At 36.4% G+C, this 17,274-nt stretch overlaps 1 protein-coding gene across 2 annotated transcripts in view; it reads right to left on the bottom strand.

Moving 5' to 3' along the window:
- Nucleotides 1-17,274, bottom strand: part of USP32 (ubiquitin specific peptidase 32) — a 203,897-nt gene that overhangs the window by 132,082 nt on the left and 54,541 nt on the right. For both annotated transcript variants that reach the window (XM_029211717.1, XM_029211715.1), the window contains exon 2: nucleotides 8,348-8,475. In XM_029211717.1, coding sequence (XP_029067550.1) covers nucleotides 8,348-8,475 — 128 coding nt within the window. The remainder of the gene's footprint in view (nucleotides 1-8,347; nucleotides 8,476-17,274) is intronic.

Below are 17,274 nucleotides of genomic sequence, written 5' to 3'. Positions count from 1 at the left end.
TTGTTTCCTGAGAATACACCCTTGAAAATCCCACAGTTGACTGCAATGTTCCTTAATTACAAAATTAATCCTAAAATCACAATTTTTGATGACTATAAAGTGTTACATATATTTGAAACTACAATATATGTGGTTATATTGTTTATATACTGTACGTATTTGCATTCAAAACTACAATGATGTAGATAGTATGAAATGTTACCATTACACAGCTAATAATTTCTTTAAGTCCATCATTTTTTATAATAACATATTTGGGAAAACACCTCAGATTCTCAGAAAGGTGATTCAGGATGTTCTTATAGCTTAATAGAGAACTAGGCAGGAAAAAGTGTACCCTAAAGCTGTAAGTATAAATGACTCTGGAGACTTCCTTGGTGGCACAGTGGTTAAGAATCCGCCTGCCAACGCAGGGGACAGGGGTTTGAGCCCTGGTCCAGGAAGACCCCACATGCCGCGGAGCAACTAAGCCCATGCGCCACAACTACTGAGACGGTGTGCCACAATTACTGAACCCCATGTGCCTAGAGCCTGTGCTCTGCAACAAGAGAAGCCACCGCAATGAGAAGCCTGTGCGCCGTAACTAGAGAAAGCCCACGCACAACAACGAAGATCCAACACAGCCAAAAATAAATAAATTTTAAAAGAATAAATAAATAACTGAACGTAAATTCTTTCCTCTTCATATTTTCAATCAGCTACTCATAAAAAATAAAGCATCAAGAAATTACATTTAGGGACTTCCCTGGTGGCACAGTGGTTAAGAATCGGCCTGCCAATGCAGGGGACATTGGTTAGATCCCTGGTCTGGGAAGATCCCACATGGAGCGGGGCAATTAAGCCTGTGTGCCACAACTACTGAGCCTGAGCTATAGAGCCCATGAGCCACAACAACTGAAGCCTGCACGCCCTAGAGCCTGCATGCCGCAACTACTGAAACCCACACACCTAGAGCCCTTGCCCTGCAACAAGAGAAGCCACTACACTGAGAAGCCTGTGCACTGCAATGAAGAGTAGCCCCCATTAGCCACAACTAGAGAAAGCCCGTGTGCAGCAACAAAGACCCAACGTAGCCAAAAATAAATAAACAAAATTATTTTTAAAAACAGAAATTACATTTAGAAGTACATTAAGGAAGGATTCTCATATTTATCACTTAATGACAAAATTATGGAAATACAGAAAGTTCAACTGTATTTTACAACTCTTCTCCCTATATTTTAATCTAAGTATTGAATATAATAATTAATATTACTCAAAGATGATAGTCTTAAAAGATAATAACTACCATATGCAAGGCAAACATAAAAATCATTCCATTTCTGCTACAAATAGAAATTTATTAGGGACTTCCCTGGTGGCACAGTGGTTAAGAATCCACCTGTCAATGCAGGAGTCATGGGTTCGATTCCTGGTCCAGTAAGATCCCAAATGCCGCCAAGCAACAAAGCCCATGCACCACAACTACTGAGCCTGCACTCTAGAGCCTGCGAGCCACAACTACTGAGCCCACGCACCACAACTACTGAAGCCTGCGTGCCTAGAGCCTATGCTCCACAACAAGAGAAGCCACCGCAATAAGAAGTCCATGCACTGCAAGGAAGAGTAGCCCCCGCTCTCTGCAACTAGAGAAAGCCCACGCACAGCAGCAAAGACCCAACGCAGCCAAAAATAAATAAATTATAAAAAGAAAAGAAATTTATTAGGTAGGTGCTCAATAAAATACAGCTATATTTATTCCATGGGCATGCAGAAAGGGAGAAAAGGATAAGAATGAATATGCATTCCTTTTACATCCACCCAAGTTTAGATAATGTTAGTTGCTTTTCCCACCATTTACAATTCTTTTTATATAAAATTTCCAACTTCTGTAGTCAAATTCAGCTGAATTTTATCAGCTAAATTTAGGCAGAGGTTTTTAACACTCTCGATTATAAATTAAATCAACCTTATTTTACCTTATAATACCAATTAAGGAATATGCTATTGGATAGAAGTGTCTTATCAAGACTGACTTGAAAAGGATGTCAATTATTTTTATCATCTACTACACTAGTCACGTCAGTGGCTCACTTAATACACCAAGGATTCAAAATAAGTGATTATGCATAAGTTATTTTCTATAAGAGTATTTTTTAGTACCAATATAAGTAACTTCTTTGACATCTGGCATACCACTTAGAACACTTATAATTTATGTAATGTATTTGATGTAATGTTTTATACAAGGAATTCCCTAGTCCCATTATGCTTAATGACATATCAGCTCTTCTCCTATAAACTTTGTTTTTCAATAGCTTATGAAACTGTTTAAATATTGCTCTAGGATAAAACTTGGCAGTTAAGAACCATCAAGACAATAATGCATATTTTTTTTAAAGTCCATATGTAATTTTACAAGAAGGGAGTGATATATTCTGTTATTATCTTCATCTAAGAGAGCCCTTGGAATCGTTTTTGTCTGGTCTTACAAAGAGAAATACAAAAAGAAAAAAACAACAATGCAATTTAAGAACTAGCATGAATATTACACTGAACGAAAGTGATGCAGTTAAGATAAAGACTAGTGGATATTTTACAGATTCCAGTTCCAGAGAAAGATTTTAAACCAGTATCCTGCTTAGTGTTCTACTGTTAGCCATAATGTCAAGACTAGGATTTAATGTAACATGAAAACATTAGCTGCTTTTCTCTGGTTGATATAAACATATTATTTTAGTATATTACAATAGTCAATGATCAACAGCATCAAGAGCTGACAATGGCTAGAGTTGTCAAGAAAGCTGTTATCCATGATGCTAGTAAATCCAACATAAAGGGATGTAATCAATAATACTCATCAACTAACATCAAAACAAAAAAACAATCACAAATCATTATTCTATGGTCAGATAGTCCCCCCTAAACCTAGACTGTCTAGTATTGAATTGGCCAAAAAGTGCGTTTGGGTTTTTCCATAACATCTTACTGAAAAACTGGAACAGACGTTCTGGCCAACTCAATAAATGCAGGTCCCTAGCCCCAAGGGGCATCTAAATGCATTATGAATACCTCAGCATAAATTTACCAACACTAATGGAAAAATATCCTGCTAATCAGCTGCTTGTTTTCACATGCTGACCACTGTGTCTAAGAACACTCCAGTCTCCATGACGGCTTTTGCTTAAAATGTGCATTTTCCTCAAATTTGGAAAAGGTTAAATGTTCAAAGACTGCAAAGCTAGCAAAGCTAATTGACTTTAGGAGTATGGTTTCCTGGTCATTGTCCTGGTCATTCTTACAATAGGGTTTTGCAGAATATACAATTACTTACAAACAAAACACAACAGAAACATCAAAATACTCACTGAGTTTATATTATATGCACAACACTCTGGGGCCAATTTTTAAAAAGTCATAAAGTCTGCCCGTCGAGAATCATAACTTAGTTGAGACAAGATTTAAAGGAACAATTAGTCATTATCTAATAAAAACATTGTACTACATAGTACAGAGGCAGGCTTTAATGCCTGTTAAGAGTTTAAGGATGGGAGAAAAACAGTGTGGGCTAAAATTGTCAGAGACAGCTTTATGGAGGAAGGTGGAGTGGAATTTTTATCCTAGACAGCCATCCAGAATTGAAATCAATCCTGGGATAGAGATTTAAGAGTTTCCAGTTAAAAGAAATAGTTAAGGAGTAGCAACTATCAATTCACTTGCATCGCATATTTTGTAAATGGTGAAAACCAGTTTTAAGTGAATGTGAAAACAAGAGGAAATGATTACAAATTAATACTACATGGAAATGTTTTGTCATTAGATTTCTTTGGGGCAATAGGGGTTGGGAGATGGGTGACACACTAAAGAAAAAACACTGAATAATTAAGAGTTAGTGGCCTTGGTTCAGAAAAGTCCAATTTCCAGTAGGACAGTTTTCCATTCACCTTGTTTTGACCTTGTTTTCTTAATTCCCTCAAATTCCATTCATTTAATATTTTGTTCAAATAACACATAGTTATTATTATAAGCAAGATCAGAATTATATCAAAATATTAACTACACTAATCTATCCTAGAAAATAACGAGTCAAATGAAATCAATGCTTTGATTCTAAAAATTTTAGACTGCTTTGAGTTATTTTTCCTTATCCAAAATAGCCTGTCTTGGAATTTATATAGGAAACTCTTAGAAGGATTTTAAGAAAGATCGCAGAAGAGCCATATACGGTCGAATGATTACTTCCTTAGCTTTGCAACTAATCACTTTGTTTAGAAATCCCATCATTTAACAAGATTTTGCTGCAACTACTGAATACAGATCCTCCATTCTATGAGTCTGCCTACCCACTACAACTAAATTCAAACTTCAAAACTATCTGCCCAGATCTATACTTCCATTTTACTTAAAATGTACTATTTCCTCTTTAGCAAATAACTTTGTACTCTGCAAGATGAAACATACTCATAAATTCGCTCCCTTTCCCAAATACACACAAAAGTTGAAGTCTATTTACTAACCTGCCTGTCTTGGAGAGATGCCTGAAATAAGCTACAAGCTCATTTTATATAAATGCTGGAACTGTTCCAGAACTGAGCTTAATGGGGTTCACTCGTCCTTTGAGATTATTGTATGAGACACTATAAAGACATCCCTTCATGAGAAAATACGAGAGATTAAAGACAGAAGTACCGGGCTTCCCTAGTGGCGCAGTGGTTGAGAATCTGCCTGCCAATGCAGGGGACACGGGTTCGGGCCCTGGTCTGGGAAGATCCCACGTGCCGCGGAGCAACTAGGCCCGTGAGCCACAACTACTGAGCCTGCGCGTCTGGAGCCTGTGCTCCGACAAGAGAGCCCGCAATAGTAAGAGAGCCTGCAATAGTGAGAGGCCCGCGCACCGCGATGAAGAGTGGCCCCTGCTTGCAGCAACTAGAGAAAGCCCTTGCACAGAAACGAAGACCCAACACAGCCAAAAATAAAAATAAACAAAAAAATAAATTAAAAAAAGACAGAAGTACTTAGTTCCTTATAGTACTTTAAAACCTACACAGTGTTATATGTACTAATCAATATTCACATGCTAATAGTACTCCTCCTCACTTAAAATAAACCTAGATCTGTAAATAATAGGATAAATTAAGTTCACCATCATCACTAAAAGCATTTATAAAATTTCTATTTGTGCTTAATACTGTGCTAGAGTTTACACACAAAAAAGTGTTAACTACAATGAAACTGAAATTTGAAACTATCATTATGGATTTTACAATTTAAAATTAAGATCATTCTTGGAAAACAATTATTCAATACTTTAATTATTCTAGCCAGTGATGATTCTTAAAAGATAGTCCAAAGGACAGAGGCTCTTGAAATAATTTTGGGTGAAATGAAATTTACGAAATATTCACATAAAAATGACGCTCCAGGGAGTTCCACTTCCACCTTAGATGTAGAAAGCCTGAGTGTCACTCCTAACCTAAAAACAAGAAAAAGTCATTTAACTATCATATTACATTTCTTGAGCATATCGGAGAACTGAGTTAACAGTGCAACCTGTATCTGACATTTCAAGAAAGATAGATTCCTCCAAAACAACAGCAGGAAGAGGCAGCTACCATATAAGCGAGTAAGAAAAAAATCAGTGACAATTTTAACAAAGTGCCACTAATCTATTTCCTGTCTCCATAGATTTGGCTATTCTGGCCATTTCATACAAATAGAATAAAAAAATACATGGTGTTTTGTATTTGGCTTCTTTGACTTAGAATGTTTTGAAGGTTCATCCATGCATGTATCAGAAAACTTCATTCCTTTTTTATTAACAATATTCCATTCTATAGATTAGATATACCACATTTTGTTCTATTGATGGACATTTGCCTTGTACACTGAAAACTATAAAACATTGCTGAAAGAAATTAAAAATCTAAATCAATGGAAAGGCATTCTAATTTTGTGAGTCAGAAGACTTAAATATTGTTAAAATGGCAATACACCCCAAATCAATCTACTGATTCAATGCAACCCCTATCAAAACCTCAGCTGCTTCTTTTGCAGAAATTGAAAAACTGATACAAAAATTCATATGTAAATGCAAGGGACCCAGAATAGACACAACAACTTGAAAAATTAGAAAGATGGGGAAACGACACTTTCTGATTTCAACACTTACTATAAACCTAGAGTAATCAAGACAATATGATACTGATGCAAGGATAGACACAGAAAGCAATGGAATAGAATTAAGAATCCAGAAGTAAAACCTTATGCTTATGATCAGTTGATTTTCAACAACAGTGATAAGACGATTCAATGGGAAAGAATAATCTTTTCAACAAACAGGTGCTCAGACTATAACAGAGAAGAATAAACCTGACTCCATATTGAATCTATTCCTTTAGCTCTAACCTTTGTGCTCTGTTGCCTGTGCTTAGTCATGCAGGCTTTGCACCTTTCATAAAAGAATGTTGCCTATAGCCTAAAATATACAAGATAGCCCATTCTCAAGGCTCTGACTTCTTAAAGGTATAACACTTTTTCATTCATATAGAGATAAAAAGTTGCCGAACAGAGAATAAGATTTGTCTTGCAGGAGGTCTAGGAACATTGTGATCAGACCTCCGTGGACAGCTGCAAGAACAAAGGCACCAAGAAGTCTGCAACAACCAGCCATACCCTCTCCCCTTTTACTATAAAAGAAGCCTGAATTCTAACTCAGGGAAGATGGTTCTTTGGGACACTAGTCCACCATCTTCTCGGTCTGCTGGCTTTCGGAATAAAGTCGTTATTCCTTGCCCCCACAACACGTCTCTCAATTTATTAAGCTGTTATGTGGCAAGCAGTAGGAGCTTGCCAATTAAAAAATGGACAAGGACCTGAATGGACATCTGTTTATAGGTATGTAGATGTACACAAGTAAATCTTTATACATGATCCAAAGAGATAAATCAGATATTCTGACCTAAGTTTTCCCAGCACCATGAATTTACAGAGACTGACAGTTTTGACTTTAAGGATGAAGCTGAGGGAAAGAAAGGCTCAAGTTAGTATACATTTGAATTTGGAAGCATCTTGTTTTAAATACTATGGATTCAGTTTAAATCCCTTCCTCTAATGGGCAAGTTATATTATCTCATTAAATTGCTAGTTATATCCTAAAATGAAAAATTCTGAATTCCAAATTTTTATATTATACTAGCATTTAAGACAAATAAAAGAAAATAGGAAGGGCTTCCCTGGTGGTGCAGTGGTTGAGAGTCCACCTGCCAATGCAGGGGACACGGGTTCATGCCCCGGTCTGGGAAGATCCCACATGCCGCAGAACAGCTGGGCCCGTGAGCCATGGCCGCTGGGCCTACGCGTCTGGAGCCTGTGCTCCGCAATGGGAGAGGCCACAACAGTAAGAGGCCCGCGTACCGCAAAAAAAAAAAAAAAAAAAACACAAGAAAATAGGAAGATGAATTCATACTGAAAAAGAGAACCCAATAAATAGTATCAGGAAAAAAACTAATCCTGTCATAAATCCAAAATAATGACAGAGCAAGAAAGTACGTAATTTTACACAGGAATACATGTAACAGAATTAATGCAACATATATCCCCACCAAAAAAAAAAAAAAAGATTAAAACACACAAAAAAGCAATAAATGTAATTTCTATATTATGTAAACCATAAGATTCAAAAGCACACAGCACGGGTTAGAAATATCAACTGTCACTAATTAGGAATGGTGAATCAAGGTTTTACGAAATACACCAAGCTTAAAATTCTTATTATAATTTTCACTGTTTTATTAATTTTTTTATCATTTCACCTTTCGAATGACATAATACATATCTGTGTATATACCTATAAAATAGTGAACTTAATGTTAGAAAGGGGATATTTATATCAACTTAGCTCATTTTATCTCTACCTAAAAATTTTTAGTAGAATTTAAATAAGCCTTTACAAATTCCAAAAAGCTAGTGTTTCATGTACAACATTTAATTTTACAGAATTAATTTAATTAGGTTTTACTATATAGAAAGGTTTTAAATTTAAAGTTTATAAAAATACTCCCAACCTAAAAATTATATGTCAGGGTGATGAAGTTTATAAGAATAAGAAGCTAGTCATATAAATGGTCCCATGATAATAATCAGTGGCTATTAAAGCTCAGAAGCACACAGAAGCAGAATTGCAGCTCTGCAGTACTCCCATTTGGCCTCTAAGAACACAGCCATATTGACATCTAAAACAAGATCTGTTAACCTACTCAGCAAGAAAAATAACTGTAGGGAAGATTACATCTGTCAAGACCAGGAGAACCCTCAAGAATTCAGGCTGGTGGTAACTATCTCACAGGAAAACCTAGAACATAAAGATTACCTCAGCAACTTTTGGAGGCACTCCATCCCCAAGCACTTCTCTGATGAAGCAGTGCTGGCCCATGTAATATGAGAGTCCACAGGTCCTCTTGAAGGCATCTTTCAGTCGTTTCAGCTCTACATCTGTAACTGAAATTCAGAAAGAGAAGATGGGTAAGAAACTAGAGGAGAAAAGTCATCTCTCAAAATCTTTACATTTTTTCAACCCAATTCCTAATAAAAATTGGCAAATATTATTTCTCTTTCCAAATAAGTCAAATAAACCCAAAGATATTTTTCATAATTCTAATATCTTCAAATCTAATCTAGAAAATAAATATGCAAATTCCTGACCCACTATTTTCAAATGACAGAACATTAAATTATGCATACAAATTTTAGGCAGGGGTAAGGAAGAGGTAACAAGTACTTCGAATTAGCAAGTAAGCTAAATGGCCTTAGATGCTGGCATTAATATGTTTTTAGCAGCAATGCACTCATTGCCTCTGGGATAAAAATTATATTATTTCTACTCTTTGAGCACGTATCTATCCATGCAGAAGACACCCCCCTAAGTTTAGTTTAGACCGTGTCATCATCTACAAAGAAAGCAACCTATAAATAGATGATTCTAATAAACTATAATTTTTAGACACCCACTCTCAAAAAAAAAATTACTGAGCCATTACTTTATTTTAGGCATTGAAGCCTTTTTTCCACTGAATAGAACAATCTCTGTCTACAAGGACAGAAAAATAAATACTCTTTAGTATTATGTGGTCAGTACAATCGTCACTATGGAGGCACAGAATTAGTACCTTTATCCCATGCTAGAGAAGAAAGACAAGACTTCTGGACAGAGAGGATGATTACTTAAACTTTTAAAGGCTAACCCAGGCAAAATGGACAAGGGCATGCCAGGCAGACATAATAGTTTGTTTCAAAGTATAATGCATAGAGCATGATGTATAGAGCGTATGGAGAACTGTATGTTACTAGAACAAAATGAATAAGGCAGGGAGTAGCAAGTGATAAACCTAAAGCAGTCATTGACCAATTCAGAGGAATTCGGTTCTGTCATAATAAGGAAGGGATTCCGTCAGACACAATTCAGATACAAACTCCAGGCAGACAGGAAACAGGACACAGTCAGATAAAATTCAGATAGTTTACCAGTTCTACAGAGAGTGGAACAAATGTGGAAGCAAAAGATAGACTGCTACTAAGAGAAGAAAAGGAGGAGCTAAATCTGGGAAATATTTAGAAGGAAAAGTCAGTAGAATCTGAAGCTTGACTAAAAGTAGAAGCAATCTAGAATAACACTCAGGATTCTATCCTGGGAAACTTGAAGGATGGTATTAGCATGTAGAAAGGGAATGTATGAAAAAGAGTAAGTGAGGAAATGGGGACTTCCCTGGTGGTCCAGTGGCTAAGACTCCACACTCCCAATGCAGGGGGCCTAGGTTCAATCCCTAGTCAGGGAACTAGATTAGAGCTCACATGCCGCAACTAAGGGTTTGCATGCCACAACTAAAGATTCTGCATGCCGCAACGAAGATCCCGCACACAGCAACAAAGATCCTGCATGCCACAACTAACACCCAGCAGAGCCAAATAAATAAATTTTTAAAATATTTTTTTAAAAAAATCGTGAGGAAGAAAAACAATGACAAATTCTGATAAGGACATACTGAAAATGAGGAACCTTGGGGAGATCCATTGGGTTTTTACAATTATGAGTGTAAAGCTTAGGAGAGGTTTGATGAGAGTCATCAACACATAGGCGGCAATTAAAGCCATGAATGAAGAATACAAATGAGACAGAGACAAAAGTGGGAGAAACCAAAACTTACAGTACCTGTGGAGAAAGAAAAAATACTCAAACAAGATTGACAAGGAATAGTTAGAACAGGAAAAACAAGAGTGTAGTCTCCAAAGGACAAGAAAAAGGGCTGGTCTACAGTCTCAAGTAAGGCAGAAAGGGCCAGCAAGATAAAGACTAAAGAGTGCCCTGGCACATAGATTATCATTCAATGAAAGTCTGTGGTAGGGAGGGAAAGTTCATGAGTTCAACAACCTGTAGGGCAATGATAAAACAATAAGAACTAATACTTGAATAAGTAGCTAGAAAAAGTATGAACTCTAGATGCTTAATTCATTAAAAAATGAATTCATAATATTAACAGCCCCAAGTTACTAATTTTTTTTCCTTTTTAGAATGCAAAAGTGAGAAACAGAACAAAGCTCATTTTATAAATTACAATAAAAAAGAAGAAATTACTTCAGCTACCAGAATACCTATTTCTTCAATATGCCTAATTTTCATTAATGGTTTTACTAACAAATTAGGATGCTCATAGTCTAGTGGAGGAGACAAGAAAAATCAATCATTGTGATATAAAATGATAATCTTATACACTGTTGGTTACAGATATTTGAAGGACTGTTTGGTAATATGTTAAAAAAATAGCAACCAGATGACTAATGAATTTATTCCCTAATAACAGGAGAAAATGTACATATAAGCTTTTTAAAGCATTTGTAAAAGCAAACAATGTCCATCAGCAGAAGACAGATTGAATAAGTTATTGTATATGCACAAAAGAAACTATCAGACACTAAAATACTGCCAGAGATCCATATTTACTGAAAATAAATAGTGTTTTTATTCAAAATAAACAAGCTAACAATTAGTTCATCTGTAGATAAGGAATACATAAAAGTATTCATTGTACAAGTGAAACTTTGAAAACTTTAAAAATAAAGATTCAGGCAAGATGGAAAACAAAAGAGAATCAAGCCTAGTAAAATTTTAGGGTAGGAAAACATAAATAACATGCAGTTATTTTAGTTTTAGAAAGAAAAAGCAATTTCTGGAAAAAACAGAAAACTAAACACATGTGGTTTTTCTATCTCCTCTCTCTCCAAAGACTTCACTAAAATTACAGCAAGAATAAAAAAGGACATAAACTCACAAGGACAAAGAGAATAGGAGAAAAAAGAACTGAGGATCTAAGAGGCAGTCAATTTTTTCTGGGGAACATTAGTGTCTGGAGGAGTTACTGACCTGAGCAGATAAAATAAAATTGAAACCTAAGCACCAGCAGTTGAGAAATGTGAACAAGAAAGTGAACTAACTTACTGTGTCTAGAGCACCCAAAAAAGACTCGAATTCATTGTACCAGTTACCACAAAAAAAAAGGGGTGAGGGTAAAAGGTGGGACTGAAGAGAAATTGGTTGAAAATTATATGAGGAGTGCTTAGACTCTCGGGTCCCTTGCAGCACAACACAGTCACGCACCAATCTACCATCTACCCACCCCCGCACATCACTTTTAGATGTAGATATATATCAAAAACCAGAGATACATTCTCTGGAGACACTGACACAGAAAGGCTCCATACATGGAAGCACCAGATTTAGCTAAGAGCTATAGGAAGGAAAATGAGGTATGAAAAAAGGTGAAGATTAAGTGAGCATTTGCATCCAGCTGTCCTCCCTTGCCCTATTCTCACATATATATCACCTGGGCAGAATCAATGAGGATTCTTCTCTGAAGAAAGTAAATGATTCTAGAACAAAGACCTACTGTTACTGACATGGGGTGAGGGGAATGTCTCCATTCCCCCTTTAGAAATGGCTGCGTTCCCAAAAGGAAAATCCACAAGTCAACAAGTGATATACTCAAACATGTAAGTCTTCCAGTCAATCTTCTAATGCATCACTCTTTAAAATAAAAAGGCAGTTTGGCAGTTATTATAAAGTTAAGCATATACTTACCTTATGACCCAATACTTCCAATCCTTGCTATTTACCCAAGAAAATACTGTACAGAAACATACAAAGGAGCTTTATTAACAATAGCGAAAACACTAGAAACAACAACCCCTTGATCCTTGAACAGATGAATAAATAAATGTGGTATATCCATACAATGGAATAGTATTCTGCAATAAAAATGAAGAAACCACTGATTCATGCACCAACATAAGTGGATCTCAAAAACTATGCTGAGCAAAATAAGCCAGACACAAAAGAACATATACCATACGACTGCATTATATAAAAGACTTAAAGAGGCAAAACTAGCTGTGATGTCAAAGACAGTGGTTGACAGGTGGTGAAGTGGGGAGTATGTGGCTGGAATTGCAGGGAACAGACACTGCAGAGAGATAGGAGGGAACTCTTCTGAGTTGATGGAAATGTCTTATATATTTGATTGGGGTGGTGGCTACAAATGCGAATATGATTGTCAAAACTTACTAAACTGAATACTTAAAATCTGTGCATTTTATTGTATGTAAATTATATATCAATAGAGTAGACTGAAAAAATGAATGAACTGCCAAGGAACACCAAAAATTGAGGAAGATTCCAAAAAGAAAGGTACCAAAACAAGCAAATGGGGGAAGGGGGAGGGGTGAACAGAAATAATGAAGAAAGAAGAAAAAAATATGAAAACCTCCAAATATTCTCAGAAAAGGAGAAAAAGAAAATTGCATCCAAATAAGAATAGGGTACTAGAAAAATATAACAAGGAAAAAGTACAAACAATCTCTCCTGTACCTTTTCCAGAAAGCTACAGGAGAATGTCCTACAACAAAATGAGGGGGTAAACAAAGGAAAGAAAAGGGATCCAGGAAACACTGACTGTAGCATAAGAGAGGTAAAGGGAATTTCTAAGATGATTATGATATGATATCCCAGCAGGACAGCTATGCATAAGCCTAGAGAACAAGACTAGATTAGAAATGAAGGACTCCAGAATAAAAAAGGAAAGCATGACAGTAAACTAATACATTTGGACAGTAAACTAATATAGTTGACCACAATGGGAATAGCTTAAAGAGGTATTTCACCTTCAAAAAATAAATCTCAAGGGCTGGTTTTATTTTAGGTTTTTCTTAATCTAAGGAACTGTAGAAACATTTCAAGTCCACCTATAACACCGTCATAAGAGTCAAGAAACTAACCAGAATCTTATTGAAAACTACAGAAACAGAACTAAAATCCTTCCTCAAACAGGAAGTAAGTGTGAATGAAAGACAAGGGAACACCCAAGGCAAAGAACAAAGGGAGAAAGTTTTCTTTTCTCATATCAAAACAGATTTTCAAGAAAATTTAACACAAATCTCATCCAACAAAAAGCCTTGGTGATTTCAAGACATCTCAGTTTTCAAAATATTCCATTAGTGAGAATTAGAAACTCACAATCAAATACCAAGATATGGTAAGAAAAAGAAAGTAGTTGATAATCACGTAATGATTATAGCACAAAAGTAAAAGCAATTACACAGAAAGGGCAAATACTGAAACAGAGATAAAACAAAGATTATGGTTCTCACCACAGAAACAGAATCCTTCCAGTAAGACGTTCCTGAAATGCAATCAATCAATCAACAAATCATTAATTAATTAAAGGCTACTGTGCCCTTACTGATCATATGCCCAAACACTGTGCTAGGCCATGAGGAACACAAAACTAATAAGTCCTCCAAGTCTGCTTTCAAGGAACTCACAGCTAAGAGACAGATTCATGAATAAACAATGACAATATAGCAAACATAAAAAGACATAGTTGTGCACAGAGGAAGAACATCTAAAAAGGGGGAAGAGTACTCTAAAACTACATTACTAAGCACAAGTTAGAGCAAAACAGATAGCTAGGTGCATCTAGTGATTATTTGCATATATACTTTCTATAAAGATCTCCTTGTGAATTCTTTTTACATTTGATCATCTATAGCATGACATTCTCAAGACCTATTTGATCTATAATAAACCTAATATAGCAACTTATCAGCATAAACAACCTAATCACCAGTTTTTAAGAGAAAATGGTAGTCTTCCGAGCTAAGTAAGATTTACAGGTTATATCAGTTGATATAACTGTGACTAACATGGCTGATTTGAGTTAATTGTAGCCACGAATTAGTGCTTCCTGGACACCTTCTCATCCAAGACTTTCCCACCCTTTCTTACCACTTGGCTTTCGGAGCAGGGTGAAAGGCAACAGTGTACTGTGGTGAGCTAAGGCGAGGACACTGAATTCACTCCAGGCAGTCTATGTCTCGCTGAAGGACTACATATTCAGGGCCATGGGCGCTGACAAGAAACCTGTGCTTCTTTAATACTCTCCGCTATTTCTGAACCACATTTCATCTGATCCTTTACCATCACTATCAATAAATATTGTCCAAATAAATGAAAATATATGTGTAATTCCAACTCAAAAGGCCAGAAACATAAGGCATCTCCTTACACTTGACTATTCTCAGACTTCACATTGGGAAGAAAAGCTGTATGAATAAAAATATTCTGTAGCTCCTCTGCTCTGGAACACAAGTTCAAGCATAAAAGGAATTACGGGTGGTAGTAAAGACTGATGATGGAAACCTCAAAAACGGAAATACCTACAGGGAGCAGGAGGGTACTATAAATGATGAAGTGGGCCAGGTGGGGTCTGTGGAACCCTAGAGAGCACATATTCCTCCTACAGCGTGAAGCTGCTACTAAGTTCCAGGTCTATGCTGCAATGTGGCAATGAGGAAACCAGGAATATAAATTTTTTGTGAAATCTCTCCATATTAAAAGTGTTAGCAGCTAATATTAAAAAAAAAATTAATCAACATGCAGTCTAAATATGGCCCACCAGCTGCCAAGTTTGGCAACCTCTGGCCAAATGGTTAAGGGCACAAACAAAATATATATATGTTCGAATCCAACACGGTCACTTACATATATATATATATATATATATATATATATATATATATATATATGTATAAAACAAAGACAGAAAAACAATGGATGCCCAATAATGACAGTCTGTGGGGAGGAGGAGATTTCTAGCAGTAATGAGAGCAGCCCCTGTTTACTTTCTACTCCTGACTCTGGAGGAAAGTTGTGAAAATGAGGACTGGAGAAAGGAGGTAAAAGTCCAACAAACAACAACAAATTTTTCTTCCCGTATCCTTTTCCTCCTTACCTATAGACTAATGTTACCATCCCAACAGATCCAGCTGCCACCTAACACTGGAGCAAAGGGGAGGGAAGGAAAAGAGAGCAAGCAGAAGAGGAAGGGAGATATCAAGAGGAGGAAGGCAATTTCTGTAGGTTTGACAGACAAGCATACAGAAAGTATTGTCATTAATTGTAAAGAACGTACTCAAGTCAACCCCTAGTAACTTCCGGGCATTGGTTCCAGGACCAGCAAACCCACCCCACCCCCACCCTGATACCAAAATCCACAGACGATCAAAGTCCCTTATATAAAATGTAGTATTTGCATGTAACCTACAAAAGTCCTCCTCTATACTTTAAATCATCTCTATATTCCTTATAATACCTAATACAGTGTAAATGCTAAGTATCAATAAATTGTTGTAAATACAATGTAAATGCTGTATAAATAGTTGTCTGTGTGTAGCAGGAGTGGCAAATTGAAGTTTTGCTTTTTGGAACTTTCTGGAATTTTTTCCCCCAAGTATTTTTGATCCACACTTGGTTGAATCCACAGATGAGGAACCTGTGGATACAGAGGGCCAACTGCATTAGATTTGACCATGAGTGCTGCCTTACTCAAAGCCAGGTTAGTCACATAAGTATCATAAGCACTTTTAATTAAAAGGTTATTAACATTCCCACAAATTATGAACAAAATAAAACCTCCCTTTGTGAAACAAATTTTGCTATCAACATCACATAAAAGACACAAGTCAGGAGCCATATGGTCTGAATAGGTCAAAGGTTCAATCTGATAATTCTGCTGCATGCACTGGCTATAGGTTGGGCTAAATATTATATTTACTTGAAGCATGGGTACATTCATTTGCTATATTTACTATATTTATCTATAAAGGCTCCTAAACATACTTGAACTAAAGTCACATTTTATGAAGACTACGTTGTATTAGATTAAAGAATGGAGCTCATATTCTATATTTAACCCATAGATCAAACACAAGACTAGTTTAGAGTTCAGTAAATCCAAGACTTCTCTAGAGGGTATTTTAAAATTTATTTTAAAAATACAAACAAGAGCAGAAAAAACAGGGACTTCCCTGTAGATCCAGTGGTTAAGACTCCACACTTCCAATGCATGGGGCGCAGGTTCAATCCCTGGTTGGGGAACTAAGATCCCACTTGCCCCGCAGGCACAGCCAAAGAGCAGAAAAAACATTTTACGGTTGTCTAGCAGTTTCTAGTTACATAGTAATCCAAGCATATTCTGAATGGCCCCTGCAACAACATGAAATATCATGAAAACTGAAAAGAACTATGTATTTCACCTAATTATATACAGGTATCCCCCACTTTTCAAAAGTTCACTTTATGCCTCTTCGCTTTTATGAGAAACCTACGTTAGCACCTGTTTTCGCTAATCAAAAGAAATCTAAAGAGGATTTTTGCTTTTACAAAAGAAGGCGAAAATAGCTTTTAGCATTTGTTTTGCAGAGAGCTATTATAGAGGCATCATGCACCCCAAGCAGCAAGAGTGGCATTGCCAAGCTCCTTCCCTGGGAACTACACTAGCATCTCAGCATCAAGCTGCCATAGCTCTGAACTATGTCTGTGAGCATTTATGTTTTATCTCAATTTATTTTGTACATTGTTAGCAAGATGTGTCCTAAGGTGACTGCCTCTTTGCTTTATGCCATTTCAGCTTACAAAAGGTTTCACAGGAATGCTCTACTTTCAGATAATAGGGAAAACCTGTATACAATAGTAGGCAATACTGTGTTGGATGCTATGGGGGATACAAAAATAAACTATGGTCCTTGGATTTAAAAGCTTAAAATCTGTCAACAAATATTTGAGTGTTTATCACAGGCCAGGTGGGCACTGTGTTATGTCTTTATTCTATTAGTTCTTAATCCTGGAATCAACTGAGGAGCATTTAAAGAATTCTGATGCCCAGGCTCCATCCCAAACCAATAAATTGAAGT

Source organism: Monodon monoceros, unplaced genomic scaffold (genome assembly GCF_005190385.1).
Source record: "Monodon monoceros isolate NGI ecotype Baffin Bay Population unplaced genomic scaffold, NGI_Narwhal_1 Super_Scaffold_9, whole genome shotgun sequence".
Lineage (NCBI taxonomy): Eukaryota > Metazoa > Chordata > Mammalia > Artiodactyla > Monodontidae > Monodon > Monodon monoceros.
Note: the sequence above shows the minus strand (reverse complement) of the source record. Positions and strands in the feature narration are given on the sequence as shown.